Here is a 16710-nt window from a genome sequence, read left to right on the forward strand (position 1 = left end):
TTTTAATTTGATATTTTCGTTTGCATAACATAGCAGAAAAAAATGTCATGTTTTACCTAATTCTAGCCGAATCATTTACTTGTCTGTTAACACCACAAATAATCATTGACCTTTTAAACCACCGGCTGTGCCCACTATCGAATCATTCTGATCCACCCGACTCAATCATACGGCCAATGCACATGTGTAGCTGCCCCAAGCCGACTGCCTAGTCAACTCTTAAGAGGGACCTCAACTTATCCTCTCAAACAGTGGAAACTTCTGCATAATCATCTGCAATTAGGAAACTTAAATCCGTCTCTGCTCCATCTGCGAAAGACACTATCCGTGGACATCTACAACTCTATATATCCCATTTTCAGCCACCTATCGTGGTATTGAAAGTATCATGTATCACTGTATTTCTCACTAAACGATACAACTCATCACATTTTTCTCCCTCCACTACCAGGATCATATAATCACATTTGATTTTCATAACTCTACATTAGAATGCCTACAACCCATGGAGTCCAACATGCCAATTGATTAAGCCTAGAACCTAGGTGGGCTGCCTGAACTCAACCCAGACTCAACTCAAATGATGAGCAACTTTGAGGTTGAGTTACGTAGAAAACAAGTTGAGCCTAACTTAAAATATCTCAACCCAACCTTAATTCGTGTTTGAGAGATTGAACAACCCGACCCGATGCCTACAAACTAATATACAAATATTTTATTAGTAATTATACCTTTTTTGTTAATATTTTTATTCCATTTTAGTATTATGGCCTGTGACTATTAGATATTATTAATGTGGGCTTTGATTAAGTATGGTATGTCTAAATATTCCTTCAATGATGGATTTAGAGGTTGTATGTGATTTTATTTACCAGTGGTTTGTTTTTTATATTGTATATTTTTTATATAAAATTATTAATTGATTAAAATGAAATTAGGGATATTCAATGAGCCAACTCATTTAAATCTACAAAAATTACCTAACTCGAGCTAACCCAAGCTCAAGTCAATTTTAGAATATCAAGCTTGACTTGAACTCGAGTTAGTGTGCTTAGGCTTGATAGTCGGGTTCAGAGTACTACCACTTGGGTTGAGCCTGGTTTCACCCTCCAACCCACCCAAGTTGCAACCTTACAAATGATATTAGATTATTTCGCATCTTTGGACAAAAGCCACACCACCCAAAGCACGTATTAATCGATCAAACATTTTGATTTTTATCAAACAAATCCATTACCCAAAGACCACACGTCTTTCTTTCTTAGAACATATCAAAATAATTTTTCCTATAACATATGAGAAGAGAACAACTTAAATCTAATATTCATTCCTCTATAACGTTAAACAAAATACTATCTACAAAACAAAGTCGAATGGAATTAACTGTTCGTGCCTCGATGTCTTTCCAATATGCATCCGGCATCTTCTCTAGTTTATTGGACTTCCCTTTCAACACCTTAGTTAGGCCTTGTTGAACCAATATATCATTCACCCTTCTTTGCCACAAAGTAAAACTATCACTCCCGTCGAATCTCTCGACCTCGAATATCATGTTCCAACTCTTCATTGTTATTATATTAAACCCAAATTTTGTGGCACGTTTCCCCCACAAAAATCAAAAGAAAAAAAAACCTCCACAATACACCTGATCATTCTTATAAATCCGATTGCTTTAATACCAATTGTTATGAATTTGGAGATCCTTATTCAATACGATTACAAAGAAAATAACAAAAAAAATCAAGAAACAATCCAAACACCACCAAGATTTATGTGATTCGTCAACTCTGTCTACGTTCATTGATAAATCCAATCTTCTTCACTAAAAATATCAAAGGGAAACAATATAATAAATAACCACTTAAGATTTTAACTCAAAACCGAAGCCCTAAAACCCTTGTAAACGCCTCTCTCTCTCTCTCCAAAACTATAGAAAAAGAAAATCCTAATTCTTAAAATATAGAATAATATTGCTATTTATAAGGTTCCAAAATAGGAATTTATCACAACCCTTTAATTAAAACTCAATCCAACACATGGTTTTTATCGAGACCGAGATGTATTGCCCGAGTTAACTCGGTATCAAAACTGAATAAGACCAACTCACAAAATCATTTTTTGACCGAGATTTATGACTCACGTTCATTTTTTTATTTGACTCACAAGACATCTCAAACGTATCAAAAAACTCGTCCGAGACGACTCGATATCGGGCCTAGACGAGACAAGACGAAATACCGAGTTTAAAAACCATGATCCAACAGCTATGATAAAAAGACACATAAATATAACATACCCACCCTTTATAGAAATCGTTTCAAATTTTCCCATTGAAAAGACCAACAAACCCATTTTTCTTTAAAAGATACAAATAACCCTGATATCAAATGCTTTTAAACATCACTTGAGTAATATTCTCTTACTAAAAGTTCATGCAAACACTCAAATAAAAAAAAGTCCATAATAAAAATTTGATGTCACTCAGTAAAAATATACCATGCCAAACTGCCTCATATCATATTTGTGATATGTTCTAATCCATGAATATCTTAACCATTTGATTACACATAATGATTAGATCCTATAATTATTTATTTCTTAAAAGATCAGCAAAATAACCATGAGTCAGAACAGTTACCAAAAGAAGAAAAAAATAAAAACCACCATGCGTAGAACGGGAAAAAAGAAAATTGACAGAGGATGAGCTGCAATGCACATTGCACTTCCACAAACACAATTAAGATTTTACATGAAATGATATTAATCAAGATTAACATACTTCAGTTAGCAAGCAAAGTAAATTACAACCTCTAATGATTTCAATTTCTTTTAAATTAGGTTTGCCGTATCATTGGAGAGTAATCAACTTTGAAGTATGAACTCATACTTGTTGACGAGAAAAGATTGTAGTGTAACTTGAACTTTGATTTGATCTATGAGAGAAACTGGAAATTGAGAAGGCAAAGGGGTAATTTCTTGTATCTGCAAGTAGATTTGACAAAAGATTTGGATGCAGCACCCAAGGCATTTGCAAGTGCCATTTAAACTTGAACATCACAGCAGGTGGCAGTAAAGAAAGATAAACTTTGGAAAATAACATTAATAGATCCAAGAAAGAATACCATTACAAATGGCGTAAGGAACCAAACCTGAATTTCGGCGCAGAATTCAAGAGTAATAGAGCCACTAGGTCTACTAAAACATTTAGATGGTTGAAATGAAATACAAACAGGGAGCATCAGAGTTCTCTAATATATAAAATGCACAAAATTCATATATAATGCAGAAAATCCATACTTCTATATCACACAAACCCAGATGGCAGAGTAGGCAATAATTAAGTCTAGATCATAATATGTAAAATTCATACTTAATCTCAACCACAAGACCATGTCAGTAGATTAGTCTTGAGATGGTATGGGTGAAAATGAAAAGGAAAATAAAATATCCCTACGAAAAATCATCCACAAGATGTAACTGGACAAGCAGCAGCGAAACATACTACATCAAAACCGGTTGACCACCCCCTTCTCTCTGCTTCTCTTTAAACACACAGATACGCCTCCACATTCGAAAGATATCCCCAATTTCTAACTGCTCAAAGACACCCAATCACTGCATCAAGTAGCAAAATTAGTTTTGTTACACAATGGACAACGATAATTCTCCTAACATAAAATCCAAGCAAAACATACCAACCAGAAACTAGACATAAGAAAGAATAAAGTTGCACAAAGTCTTGAAACTCCCACCATGGTTGATATACATATAGGGAAATGTTCAGCACCTAACAATTTGCCCAACATGTTTTGTCCTACATGGGTTAGAAGTTTTGGAATGGGCAGATTTTTGGTGAGGATGATCTCTATGGTGAGGAGATCATCCTCACCAAAAATCAGCCCATTCCAAAACTTCTAACCCTGTGTTTACAAGTAGAAAAATCGTGAACCGTCCATTTTTTGTAAACCATTTGTGATGGGGTTAGAAGTGTTGGAATGGGCTGATTTTTGGTGAGGATGATCTCCTCACCTTAGAGATCATCCTCACCAAAAATCAGCCTACTCCAAAACTTCTAACCCATGTAGGACAAAACATGTTGGGCAAAATGTTGCGTGCTGAACGGGACCCATATATATATTAATGTTGCTCATTGTTTCAATCAGTTCCAAGTTGATAATTTCCAGTGTTATAACACTGTAATGAATCAACATATTTTATTACACTATGCACGAATATTTTTAAATTTGCCCAAAATATAGGTGCCTGTATGTAACTTAGGGGGAAAAAAGATGGTCCATCATTCCAGTCAGTTTTAAGAAGAAAAAAAGTAGAGAGTGTGTGTTTGTTTGTGCGTGTGTCCACTGATTGATCATAAAAGGCACAAGATGTAATCCAACTAAATCAAGGAACCAACAAACAGCTACCACATTTAGCCTAAATGTTCAAATCAGGAAAGATAAGGTGTGTTAACAAGTCTGTCTCAAGAACCTGTCCAAGCAAATCAAAACCCAAACATTAACTGGGTCTGAAACATGTAGTCGTAACCAGCCAAATTGGTAAGGAATCAGTCTAGTTAACAACTAAGAATTTTGACGATTAGTATCCAGACCCAATTAGCTGACCATGAATCTTTTAGAATAAGGATTTAATGATGATGATGATGATGATACCATCCAAACACAATCCAATTACTAATCAGGCCAAAGCACACACCGACTTGACTAGTCTCTCTGGTTCTGATACCCATTGAACCCTCCAACGAGGACTGATTCATAATAACTGCACTATCAGTTAGTTGACACGATATGCTGGGTTCTCACAATGTCATAGCTTTAGAACTGATGAAAGTGAAAGGAATGAGAAAATCTTTCAACAGGGAGATCATTCATTTTCACCAGAAATGACAGAAAATATTCTCATGAGAAAATACTTTTTGATAAGTCTCCCTTTCTTTTGATAAGTAATGATTAGAAAAATACTTATGCACGCATTTCATGAAGGATAGGTAACACGAAGGTTGCCAAGGTGATGATCAGATACACACTGCAAATGCAAGATTTAGTTCTTTTAATCCTTTTGATAAAATAATTATCTTCAGTAGACAAACTAACTATCAAAAATAATTATTTTCTTATTCTCTCATTAAAAAGATAACCATAGCTAATGGATTGTGGGTCTCCCACTATGAGGTAAAAATATTATAATAACAATAATAATAAAGAAAAAGTGTGATATTAACCAATCTAAACAACATGACAAGATAAATGCAGGATAAGTAGAAGATACCAAACAAAAGCACAAATAAATTGCCAAGACTTGAGAAGAGGACATAGCATGATCTCAAATGAAAACAAAACCCTGAGCGACCTTGTATGATAACATCGTATCTAAAAGAAAAAGAAAACACAAAGAATATCTGAACATGATGGCACGCAGAAAGATGGGACTCATACCTGTTGCTGTTGAAAATTTCCATATCCAGGATAGGCCCCATAAGCATACATGTTTGGATCTTGAGGAGGTTGGGTGTATCCGTAGGATTCATAACCTTGGTTGTATCCATAGTATCCACCACTCCATTGGTTTGGATCTGACTGCTGCTGAACCCATCCAACAGATGAGTCCTGTAAATATGTCAGACTGGGAACACGTATATACATACACCAAAGCTACGATAGTAAAAATCATTAAAACTAGGTAGAATTTGAACAACCTGTTTGTTTGAAGGACTACGTCCCCATGAAAGCCGAATGTTTTGCCCTCCCAATTGAGTTCCATTCAACATCAGTAAAGCTTCCTCTGCACAAGCTCTGGAGCACCATATATATCCAAAAAAGTTGTCAGGCTCAGAAAATTTTGATTTTGATACTTTTACATTACAGGGGGCTCTAAAGATATAGAAACTTTATTACCTGTTAGCAAATTGGACAAACCCACATCGTTTTCCTACCGGTATTTTCACCTGGCTTAATGCTCCAAATTGGCTAAAAACTTGCCTCAAATGATCATCGGTAACATTTGCATCCAAACCACCAACAAATATCTACACACAAAATTGTAAGTCATAACCATATGCCACAAAAATCATTCCCAAGCTGACAATAGAAGCAAGTACCCACAGTCGTATTATTTGGATCACTCTCGTTCTGAGCAGCTGGAGTATTCTGGTAGGAACCTGCAAATGAAAAATATCAGTAAAAAAATAATAATAATAATAATAATAATAATAATAATAATAATAATAAATGATGATAACAGTATATAGACAAGATAGTCACATTGATGGAAGAGAAGATCAATACCTATTGACATGCCTAAATATTCTCAGAAGCAATATGGCTCTAGTCTAGCACAATGTCATGAGTAAAGAAAATAGATGTCTGATAGACTTAGCCTACCAGGTTATGAGTAATTATCATAATGATTTTCATGACAATAACCTACCAACTCAATCATCAAACTGACTTCGAAAAAAACGATCTAGAAACCTCATAATCAAATTCAATCTCATAATCCAAGTCACAGTTATTATTTCAACAATTTGCAATACAAACCACCATCCCCATATCCCATTTGTTTGGCACACCACATGGAATAATAAATAAAGAAACATAACACAACTGGCTGAACATCAGAAAAATCAGATCAGAGAGCAACCACAAAAAAATATTCTGCCCACTCTGGTTATAGAAAAATTAGTTACATGCATCAGATATACAATGTTCTTTATATTTTATTGATTTTCAAGAATTCTTGAATTCTTGATTCTTTATTTTTTTTATAGTCTTGAGCTCTTAACCTAATCCTTAACCTGTAAAACTCAAATCTCAATCCTTTACCCTAAAAACCTAAACCTCTATCCTAATTGCAAAAAGTCTTAATTAAATCCTGCAACCCAAACACTATTGATATAACCCAAACCAAATCAGATTCCCAACCCCGTAATACATCTTCTCTCATGTCCTGCATCAATGTCTCTGGGGGCCGCAACCTTGTTGGCGATATGATTATTTGGAATCTCGGTAGTTGTAGGTTACAATTATTGGTGCCAAAAGATTCATCTTCACGAAATGGAAAAATTGATGTCTACCAATGAGGATCTGAAAGTGAAAAAAGACAAACTAAATATGAGAGTTCCCTATGAGTAGCTGCATAGGACATTTATATCCACCTCGATACGGCAGAAATTATACTAATTACACAGGCTAAAGGAAATCATAGTCATACCTACTGTGAATCATAGACTTTTTCAATTAAATAATAAAAACTAACCGTAAGTAACATACCAAGTCCTCTCTCCCGATCACAAACATCCTCATGTGAGCCAACAATAAGAACAAGCCATCAAAGATAGATGATGATGTAAAAATAAAAAATAAAAAAAAAAGTGAACCAAAAGAGATATAAATGCCAAAAGAAATAACCTAAGCCAGGAAGGGGAAAAATAATGCTACTTGCGCAACTGACAGCATGGCTGCTAGTTGTTGTTTGAGGCATCAGGAGTTTTAGCAAAAAAATATATCTATATTGCTACTTGAACTCCAAAACAAACCCTTTTCTGTGCAAAGAGAGTGGGAAACATGAATGTGAACGAAAATGAGAGAACAAAGGGAAAAATGTAATTACTGATTTATGTGATACAATCGTGCGAAAGGAAGTGATTTTTACAAAGACCTAAAGCGGTTAATCTTCAGGCCGACTAACAGAAAGTAAAAGGTCAGGTAAAATTAACTTGGCTGATAACTTTCCGAAAATAAGGAACTAGAATAGGTAATTTGAGAATATAGCCTAAATGCCGCTGAAATGTTAAATTAAGGACAAATTATGACATAAACAATAACACTGACCTAAACGAGGCCACGCAGTAAAGGGGAATGCATTTCAGCTGAAATCAGTTCCAGTCCCCTTAATGAGAGAACCTCTAGGCATCCTGCTTCGAGACAACATGAGTTTTTATAAGTGTTGGCAACTATGAATTGTATTAAATGTTCCCAATTTACAAAGGAAAGTACTGGAAGGAAATGACTTCGTAAATTGCCACTGATCTTCAAGTGCATAACTGAAAGAAAAGCAAACTTAAGAAAAGCTCTTAGCGATTTCGTCCTCAAAAAATAACAAACCAAATATTCAACTGAATACTTCAATTCAAAAATCCTAATAAAAAAAAAATCAGACCATATAAAACAAACAGCAGAAATTCAAGCATAACATCAGAGTGCTAGTTGACACAAATAAACAGAAACTCTAGTATATAGCAATAACCATATAAGATTAAGAAAAATGTAAATTAATGCAACACATACCTGTTGGTTGTAGACCACCCACATTCTTTTTGGTAGTAGCCGGGCCAACACGCATAGGTCTTGTTGAACAGAACATTCCATTCATTTCAGTCATAGCACGCAATTGTTCGCTTTCATCTCCAAACCTAACAAACCCATAGCCCTTTGTACGCCCAGTGGTTCTATCAGTGACAACCTTTGCACCCTTAACAGAGGGATAGTGACTTCTAAATGTCTCTTGCAATACGTAATCTGTAACATCAGCAGCCAAATCTCCCACAAATATCGTAAACTCAGGGCCATCATCTGAACGCCTCTCACGTGAACCAAGAGAAGCCCAATTCAATCGGAAATTTTGCTCGGTGTTGGGCATAAGTGTGCCATTATACGTCTGCAAAATTCTTTCAGCAGCAGCACGAGATACAAACTCGATAAACCCATAACACTCCGATTGGCCAGATTGCTTATTGCGAATAACTTTCACCGAGACCACCTATACAAGACAATGAAATTGATATCATCATTGTGGAAATATAACTAGATGGTTAATGTAGAATTGTGTTTCTGGATTTTGGATTTACAACTTTGCATTTTGTGTCATCTCACCCCCCACAGGCACAGATACCGAGTTGACTCATCTGAGTCATCTCGTCTCTAACATAAACTCTTTTAACTTGGTTTACACTTTACAATTATTCATTAATATATATTTATATGCAACAATTTTAAATTTCTTTATTTTTATAAAATAAGATTATTAGAAGATTATTAGTCACAAGATCATATTTTTTAATTAGATAATATATATTTATATTATAAAAAAATTATTTTAATCAAAACTTCAAAACCGGATGACTTAGCCAAGTTTTACTAACTCGACCGAGTATTTCAAGATATCACCTAAGTCATCTTGATTGTCAGAGTTATTGTGTCACTCGTTCTTGCACAATGACAAGATGACTTTGGCGAGTCATCTTGGTCTCGAACAAGATTTGAAAACATAAGATGACAATAAGACCAACTCTTCCTTATAGAGGTGTATGTTGAGGAATTAAGGAACATGTTTATAGACTAAGATATTGAGATAGATGAGTGGAAAGACTAGTAAAAGTAAAACTAGAATGAACACATTGATGAAATGTAAGACTAACCCCATACATGATAAATTAATGAAAAGTTGATTAAGATGGTTTGGCAATGTGCAACAAGAACTGCTAACACTCCAATTTTAGAAAGAATGTGCGAGTCAAGAGTTCTAAAAGAATGGCAAGAAGACCATAATAGATGTTTTGTGAAGGTAGATGCACTCGTGAAATAAAAAATGGTGTGACTTTCAATATAATTATATGGAGGAGTATGATTCATTCAGTCGAACAAATTTTGGGACAAGGATTTGATGATGATGGTGATCAGTGTAGTTAAGGGCGAAAGGCGCACTAAAGGAGCAAAGAGCTCCTAGTGCCTGAGGTGCAAGGTGAAGCGAACGCCTAAGTAAAGTAAGGCACAATAAAATGATAACAATTAAAAAAATTAAATAGTGAAGTGTAGATTCTAGATATTTTACAATATAACATGTACAAATGTTAGATTTTACAAACAAATTAAAGTATTCAACACTTCAATAATAAAAGAAAAAGTATAAAAGAATAAGGAGAATAAGAATAAGGGAAGAAAAAGAAGTAAAAGTATAAATAGAAATAGTAGTAGGCCAGCAACACATGTTGTTGCTGCTATGGCATAACAACAATTAGGACTATCAATGGGCAGATTCAGGTCAGGCTTAGTTGAGCCCTAACCAGGCCCTAATAAGGCGAGCTCTACCGTAGACTAGCCTTGTACCCTTATCAGGCCTAAGTTAGCTAAGCCCTAAATGGCTTGGGCCTAGCAAAAAATCACCAAATGTAAAATTCAATATTTTTAATGGTAAAAATTTGAACTTTCTAAATAAATCTTATTTTATATGTAAAAATTATACAATCAAATCTGAAATTAATGTCTTATTTAAACAAATTAATTCATTTTTAGTGGGACGCATACCTAGTGCACCTTTACTGAGGCGTAGTCGAGGCACGAGCCTTGCTATGCCTCACTTAGACTGCCTCGCCTCACATATATTAAGACACCTTTGCCACAACATGCCTTGAGATGCACCTGAGGCACACCAAAGCACTCGCCTTGACCACACTGATGATGATTAGTTATTTTTTACTCAAAAGTTGTTTAAATAAAAAAATAAGTATGAAAAATAAAAGTAAACATTTCCTATAACTTAACAAAAGTATATCAACGATATAAAACTACGGTTGTGTTTATCAATTTAGTTAGTGATTAAGAGTGGATACACCAATGACTAACTCCCTTTCCACTATTTTGCAGCACTACCCTTTGTGTTAGGATACACGTCAAGGTGTAGCCATGTTAAGGTAAGTTTCAAGGTGTGTTTGTGTGTCAATACATGTCTGGAAAAGGAGGAGAAACTAAAATTTCCATGTCTCTGTTACATAGAGTAGGTCTTGATTGTCTGGAAAAGGAGGAGAAACTAAAATTTCCATGTCTCTGTTACATAGAGTAGGTCTTGATTGGATCACCCATATTTGTGCAAAGATGAAAATAAAATTTCAGGATCTTCTGTTCAAAACTATATATTGCCCGTGTTAAAATAAGTGACACACACATCCACACCCACGCCAACACATACACACACAGATGAGATTTTGTTGTTTTGTTCAAGAAAGCAACAATTTTTTCTAACATGAATGTTGCATAGCTTCCATCAGACAACATTTCTTTGAAAATCGAGAATTTGAGATCTACAATATATAGAAAAGTTTCCACATAACAGATTCAAATGGAGAAGCCCTAGCAACAAATCAATTGATACAAATACATATAAATAAATTAAAGGAGTATAAAAACATAATCTTTTTTTGATAAGTTATAAAACAATAATTACCTCGCCTGTGTGACCGAAACAGCCCTGAATATAGCCCTCTTCCATCCAATACTGCAAATCTCCAATCCAAAGTGTGCGGATCTCATCCGTGCTCGTAGGCTGAGCAGATTGGTACTGCTGCGGCTGCAGAGATTGGGGCTGAGGGGGCACCTGTTGTTGAGCCAATTGTGGTGGCGGTTGCTGGTTCCACATGGGCGGCGCCAATTGCTGATGCGGTTGCATCATCGTCCACTGTTGCTGGGGTAGTGGCTGCTGCTGCTGCTGGAGATGTTGTTGATCCATCGATGGAGGAGCCATCTGAGGTGGAACGACGCCTCTTGGTTGTTGCATCATCTTCAAAAACCCTAGGAAACGTAATAAACAAAACCCTAATTCCCTAACTCTGGAAATCTACGTACAAGTGTAGAACAAATTCGAATTTTGAGAATTTCTGTAAACAAAAAGTAAGAATGGTTGATCGATATGTTACTGATTTGGAGGATAAGTGTGGTGAAACCGTAACCGAGGGAAAGAGGGGGAGAGGATGAGATAGAAAAAAGAAATATAATAATAATAATAAAGCTAAAAAAAAAGTGGAAAATGAATAGGGATACATAACGGTATCTCGTTGCTAACGAAGGTCACGTGGCATTTTACGACCCACTACACGTATGAACCGATACTTAACAAAAGGGTAATTATAAAAGCACTCTGACAAATTAAATCATCGGCAAATTATTTTGTCTTACATGAATTAAAAACTTACCAAACTACTTTAAATGGTATTTTTGACAGTACTTATGTTCTAAATATTTCTGACTCTTACATTCATGCAGGATCAAAGTTTCTAAATAAGTTGATTTTTGGTGAGGATAATCTCTATGATGAGAAGATCATTCTCATAAAAAATCAATCCATTTCGAAACTTCTAACCACATCAAAATAAGTTCAAGAATCGTAAATTATCCATTATTTTTGTAAATTAATTTTTAAAGGTTCAAAAGTTTTGAAATGGGCTGATTTTGAGTGAGGATGATCTCTCATCATGGACATCATCCTCTCCAAAATTCAACTCATTTATAAACTTTTAATCTATATAAGATAAAAAAAAGAATTAGCTATGGTGTGAGGGTGCTTTTATAATAATCCATATCAAAAATCATAGTCTTCGATAACTTCTATCCAATAAATCTCAGTTCTTGAAAGAGAACTTAAACCCAACAATTAGAAATCACTCTTAAGACAATGTTATTATCTAATAAAATTGATCTTTTATACGTAGATTCGCCAAGGAATGGATCACGTATCCATATGGTTGGTGGGTCACCAAAACCATGTGGCATAAAATGGGGTGCCACCTGACCTTGGTTAGGAATCAGACATCGTTCTAAATCCCTACTTTAAAAAAAAACTTGGCAAGTAAAAATTCTTACGTGATGAGTTTTTGAGACTACACTCCATGATCTTTCCATGGAGTGATGAATGTTATTCTTACACGTGGCAAGAGAAAGCAAAGTAAACGTGATTATGTATCAAGGGTTTATATTCATAAGTGAAAGTTGAACCAAAGTTCAACTTTGGAAATTTTATAGTGAGGGTTAATTAGAAATAAAAAAAGTCATTTTACTATATTATCCTAAAAAATCATCTTAATCAATATTTAAGACGAACCAGGTTCCATGCCTTTCAGAGTGGACCGTGTTCTACGTATGAACCTATTTCAACTTTTATTGGATTTGGGCCTTGGAATGTGCTTGCACTTTAAATTTTTTTATGGATTTGGGTCAATCCTATACCTTATAGGGTCTCTAAGTTCTCTCAGGGTTGTTCTAAACAATTTTGGAGTGTCAACAATTCTTTAATCTTCAAGACTTAGCTCCAAAAAGACTTGAGATAGAAATTGAACAGAGTTTTGGAGGTCTTAAAAGCTCTTAGGTATAGAATTGGATAAATCAATAAAATATATCCATAAAGAATTTTGGAGAGGGCACTCTAACCACTCCCCATTCCCACAAAAAGATAAAAAATAAAATAATCATACACTCAACAAGCTGAGTCTATAAAATAAAATAAAAATCTGTATCTAATTACAATAATGAACTCTATACCAAGACTATAGGACTAACGTTTGTTTATTGAGCTAGATGAAAGTTTATCTTACAATCAAATAACTCAACTCCCATTTCTATTTCAGACAATCTTTGCATTTTCAAGAGTACGATATTCATGTTTGCTAAACAGAATGCTAACCCAATTTGAGTTTCACTCAATATAATGGGCAACTGTTAGAACTAAATTGCTTTTGATGCACTATTCTTGTTGCATGATATCAAAACTGGGAATACTTTATATTCTGTCACCACGGATAAAAAGGTAGCAACAATCAAATGGGCTCGAGAAATTCTTTAAGAAAGTGGTCACAAAAGCATGAGCAAACCAACAGACCTTGTTAATATGTCACCTTTCTCGGCATATTGTCTTGCCATATCTGATGGGTACCTAAATTTTTTCCCAAGTTTTACGATTAGAACTTGTTGATGAAAACAAAGTGAAGAACTCAACAGAAAAGGTATATATACCCACCATACTAATGCTAACACGCGTGACCTCCATTATACTTTTATTGAAATTTCTTATGCTGATAATCTTTGGGTCATTTACCTACTCAACAAAATACTACTCCATAAAACTTGGTTTCACAATGGGTAGAGTTTCAAGATTATATATTGGTGTACCATTGGGTCAGCAACTTTCCCATGCCAGAGGACATTATCCATCACAATTACACCCCCAACACTCACCTCCAAAAGGATATCAAAATGACACATCAGATTAAGCGATTTGGATCAAATAGTATAATTCAATAATTGAATGTCGAAACCATAAATTCTATTTTTACCAATTGTAACAGCAACTCATAATATTCATGATACATTTTCTTCTCAGCATCAACAAATGCAAAATCATAGTAAAGAAGACATTAATGGAAAATGTTATTGAATTAAAATCAAAACTTCCAAACAACATGATATATTACACACATTAGCAATAGTCATAGCCCCATTGGGTAATTAAATACCTAGGAAAATTTCATTTTATTGCACATGAATCAAGTTATCAAGACCCCACCGCACTTCAACCTAAACCAACCAGAGTTTATGTACAAAGCAAACACATCCAAACACCTTGTGTGGTTGGAAAAAAATAATTTTTTTTTGGGAGAATTAAGACAAAATATGGTGATTTATCATTCAACAAGGAAGATGGCATGTTATTGAGCAAGTAGCATGCAGTAAGGCATCACTCCAATACAATTTAAGATTTTGCACTTCAAACAGTAAAGCACATGCAACTCCAAGTAAATTTCTAAAATTCGTCACAGCTACTCCATTTTGTGGAGATGTGAGAATACAAGAAATTTGATGCAAGATTTCATGATTATGAAAATGTAAGATATGGTTGAAAAAGAAGTGACATATTTAATAGCGTTATCATAATGCAAAACAAGATTCATGCTCTATGCAATCAACTAATAGAGACAAAAAAAAAAAATTCAGGAGAGATGTGAACTCACTGAATCCACTTGAGGAATCTTAAGTCGAGTAAACCACCGAAATACTTGCTCTCTAAATGTTTTTCCAACATCAATCAATATATAGTTGTGTTTGCCATCACCATCACAATAATCAATGAGGAGAGACGTATTGCACCTGTAAAATCCCAAATTAGTAAGTTTTTTAGACGCAAATGCTTAGTTATGGGAACAAAAAAACAACATGAATTGAACTTCCTTATGACAAATTTTTACAGTAGCCAATATCATTTTGCATGTCCCAAATTCTTTGAGCAACAGATAATCCACAATCAAAGTCCACTAAAATTATTACGTAAACCCAAAGCAATGTTAACCATGCTTCAAATTGGCATAAAAATTGAACCATAGTTCACTGTTTATTGAGAAAATTCCAAAAACATACTCAACTATTAACAAAATTCCCAAAACATGAACAGTGAGATCGGAAGGATTTTAAAGTAACAATCTTGCTGATAAAAGGTAGCAAGATCTCCGATTTTTATTTGAAAAGAGACAATTTTTCTAGTTTATAAAAGTGGCGAGATCACTGCTACTTATTCTAAAAGTGGCGATCTCCTTGATTTATAAAAGTGAAGATGTTACTAAAAATCAGTTTTTATCAGCGAGGTGGTCACTTTAAAATCTCTGGGATCTCGGTGTTCGTATTTTGGGAATTAAACTGAACAGTGAGGCAAAATGGTAATTTCATCAAATGAGTTGTTCATCTTGTGATCCAAAATGTAAAATAAATAAAGGAAAAAAAAAAAAAACACAGGAACTTACAATTGGACCCGAACTTTAAAATTCATCGCAGCGCACATAACACATTACACAAGAAAATAGAAACCAGGAAGAATCAAGAAATTTCCAACACAAACAAATATCTCATAAAAAAAAATTAAAAAAATACTCAAATCTTGCCAAATGTAGATCTCTCATTAGAAGAAAGAATCTCCTTCTTCGTTTAGTGCATTAATTGAGAGAAAATTTAAGATTTTCAGATTTACATCTTATAGATTTATTTAGCTAAAAATGTAAAATCAAGAAGAAATTGAAAAAAAAAAAAAAACAATTAATTGTTTAATAAATCTGTAATTAGGATTACTCTCTGGAGGAATCGAAATAGATTGAGTGCACAATCTGCAGGGCAGATCAAAGGGCTTAATCAAGCACATTGCATTTGAAACTGCGCCTGAACAACCTGTTCCCAAAAATATCAATGAAGAAAGATTATCATCTCTTGATTCGGATACCAAACGCTCTCCGTTTTCGGTAAGACTGAGAGAGAGAGTGATGATTCCTCGGGTCGTCTCCTTCTTTTCACATCTCTAGGGTTTCTGAAATCAGTCCAAATTTGTTCGTTTAGTTGGTGTGTAAGTAACAATAGCTGGCCTGTCAATATTACTTTGGAAATTTTGAGAATAAGGTGGACAAAATTGAAATGTAGAAGTTTAGGGCCTGTTTGGATACCAGGAGCAGAACTACTCTTCCAAAGAACAGGAGCTGAAGTACTCTATAAAGGAGCTGGAAAAGAAATTCTGTGCAGAAAGGGCGTTTGGCAATCAATTCTGTGAAGTACTGGCAGAAGTACTTTTGTGCTGGAAGTCTGTTTAGGAACCATACTGACTTCTCATGACTTCTAGAAAAAAGACCAGAATACCCTTATATTATATCAGTTACTGTTTTTTATCTTTTAGTGTCATAATATACCTTCAAACTATACTGTTTTTGACATTTTAACTATAAATATTAATATAATATAATATAATAAATATTAATATAATATAATATAATATTTTAAATATTAAATATTAATATAATGTATTTAAATCCATTATACTCAAAATTTTTAAAAAAAAAATTGACAGACTTTCTTTTAGTGTCATAATATGCCTTCAAACTATATTGTTTTTGACATTTTA

The 16710-nt window shown here is 34.3% G+C and overlaps 1 protein-coding gene across 4 annotated transcripts; it reads right to left on the bottom strand.

Annotated features, from left to right (window-relative positions):
- Positions 1–3218: 3218 nt before the first annotated feature.
- On the bottom strand, positions 3219–11784 carry LOC147387243 (polyadenylate-binding protein RBP45-like). 4 transcript variants are annotated; one of them, XM_086420175.1, is made up of 7 exons: positions 11236–11784; positions 8304–8775; positions 6120–6175; positions 5913–6043; positions 5714–5810; positions 5454–5594; positions 3219–3615 (listed from the first exon to the last, which is right to left on the bottom strand). In XM_086420175.1, exons 1-7 carry the CDS (start codon positions 11566–11568, stop codon positions 3613–3615), a joined length of 1233 nt encoding a protein of 410 aa, XP_086276301.1. In that variant the 5' UTR covers positions 11569–11784; the 3' UTR covers positions 3219–3612. The 4 variants fall into 4 exon arrangements, with proteins under 4 accessions (XP_086276301.1, XP_086276300.1, XP_086276299.1 ...); XM_086420174.1 differs by having other exon boundaries at positions 5454–5597; positions 11236–11783; XM_086420173.1 differs by having other exon boundaries at positions 5454–5600; positions 11236–11783.
- Between the last annotated feature and the right edge of the window lie 4926 nt (positions 11785–16710).

Source organism: Akebia trifoliata, chromosome 13 (genome assembly GCF_017979445.1).
Source record: "Akebia trifoliata isolate Shusen 1 chromosome 13, ASM1797944v1, whole genome shotgun sequence".
In the NCBI taxonomy this organism is placed as follows: Eukaryota; Viridiplantae; Streptophyta; class Magnoliopsida; order Ranunculales; family Lardizabalaceae; genus Akebia; species Akebia trifoliata.

What these genes read in the sequence shown, in the direction of transcription:
- LOC147387243 (XM_086420172.1), bottom strand. Translation starts at nt 11,568, where the DNA reads ATGATGCAACAACCAAGAGGCGTCGTTCCACCTCAGATGGCTCCTCCA. An exon ending in GGGTGGTCTACAACCAACAG is followed by an intron (nt 6,176 to 8,303) that starts GTATGTGTTGCA and finishes TTTCATTTGCAG; the next exon opens with GTTCCTACCAGAATACTCCA. An exon ending in GTGATCCAAATAATACGACT is followed by an intron (nt 6,044 to 6,119) that starts GTGGGTACTTGC and finishes TTTTGTGTGTAG; the next exon opens with ATATTTGTTGGTGGTTTGGA.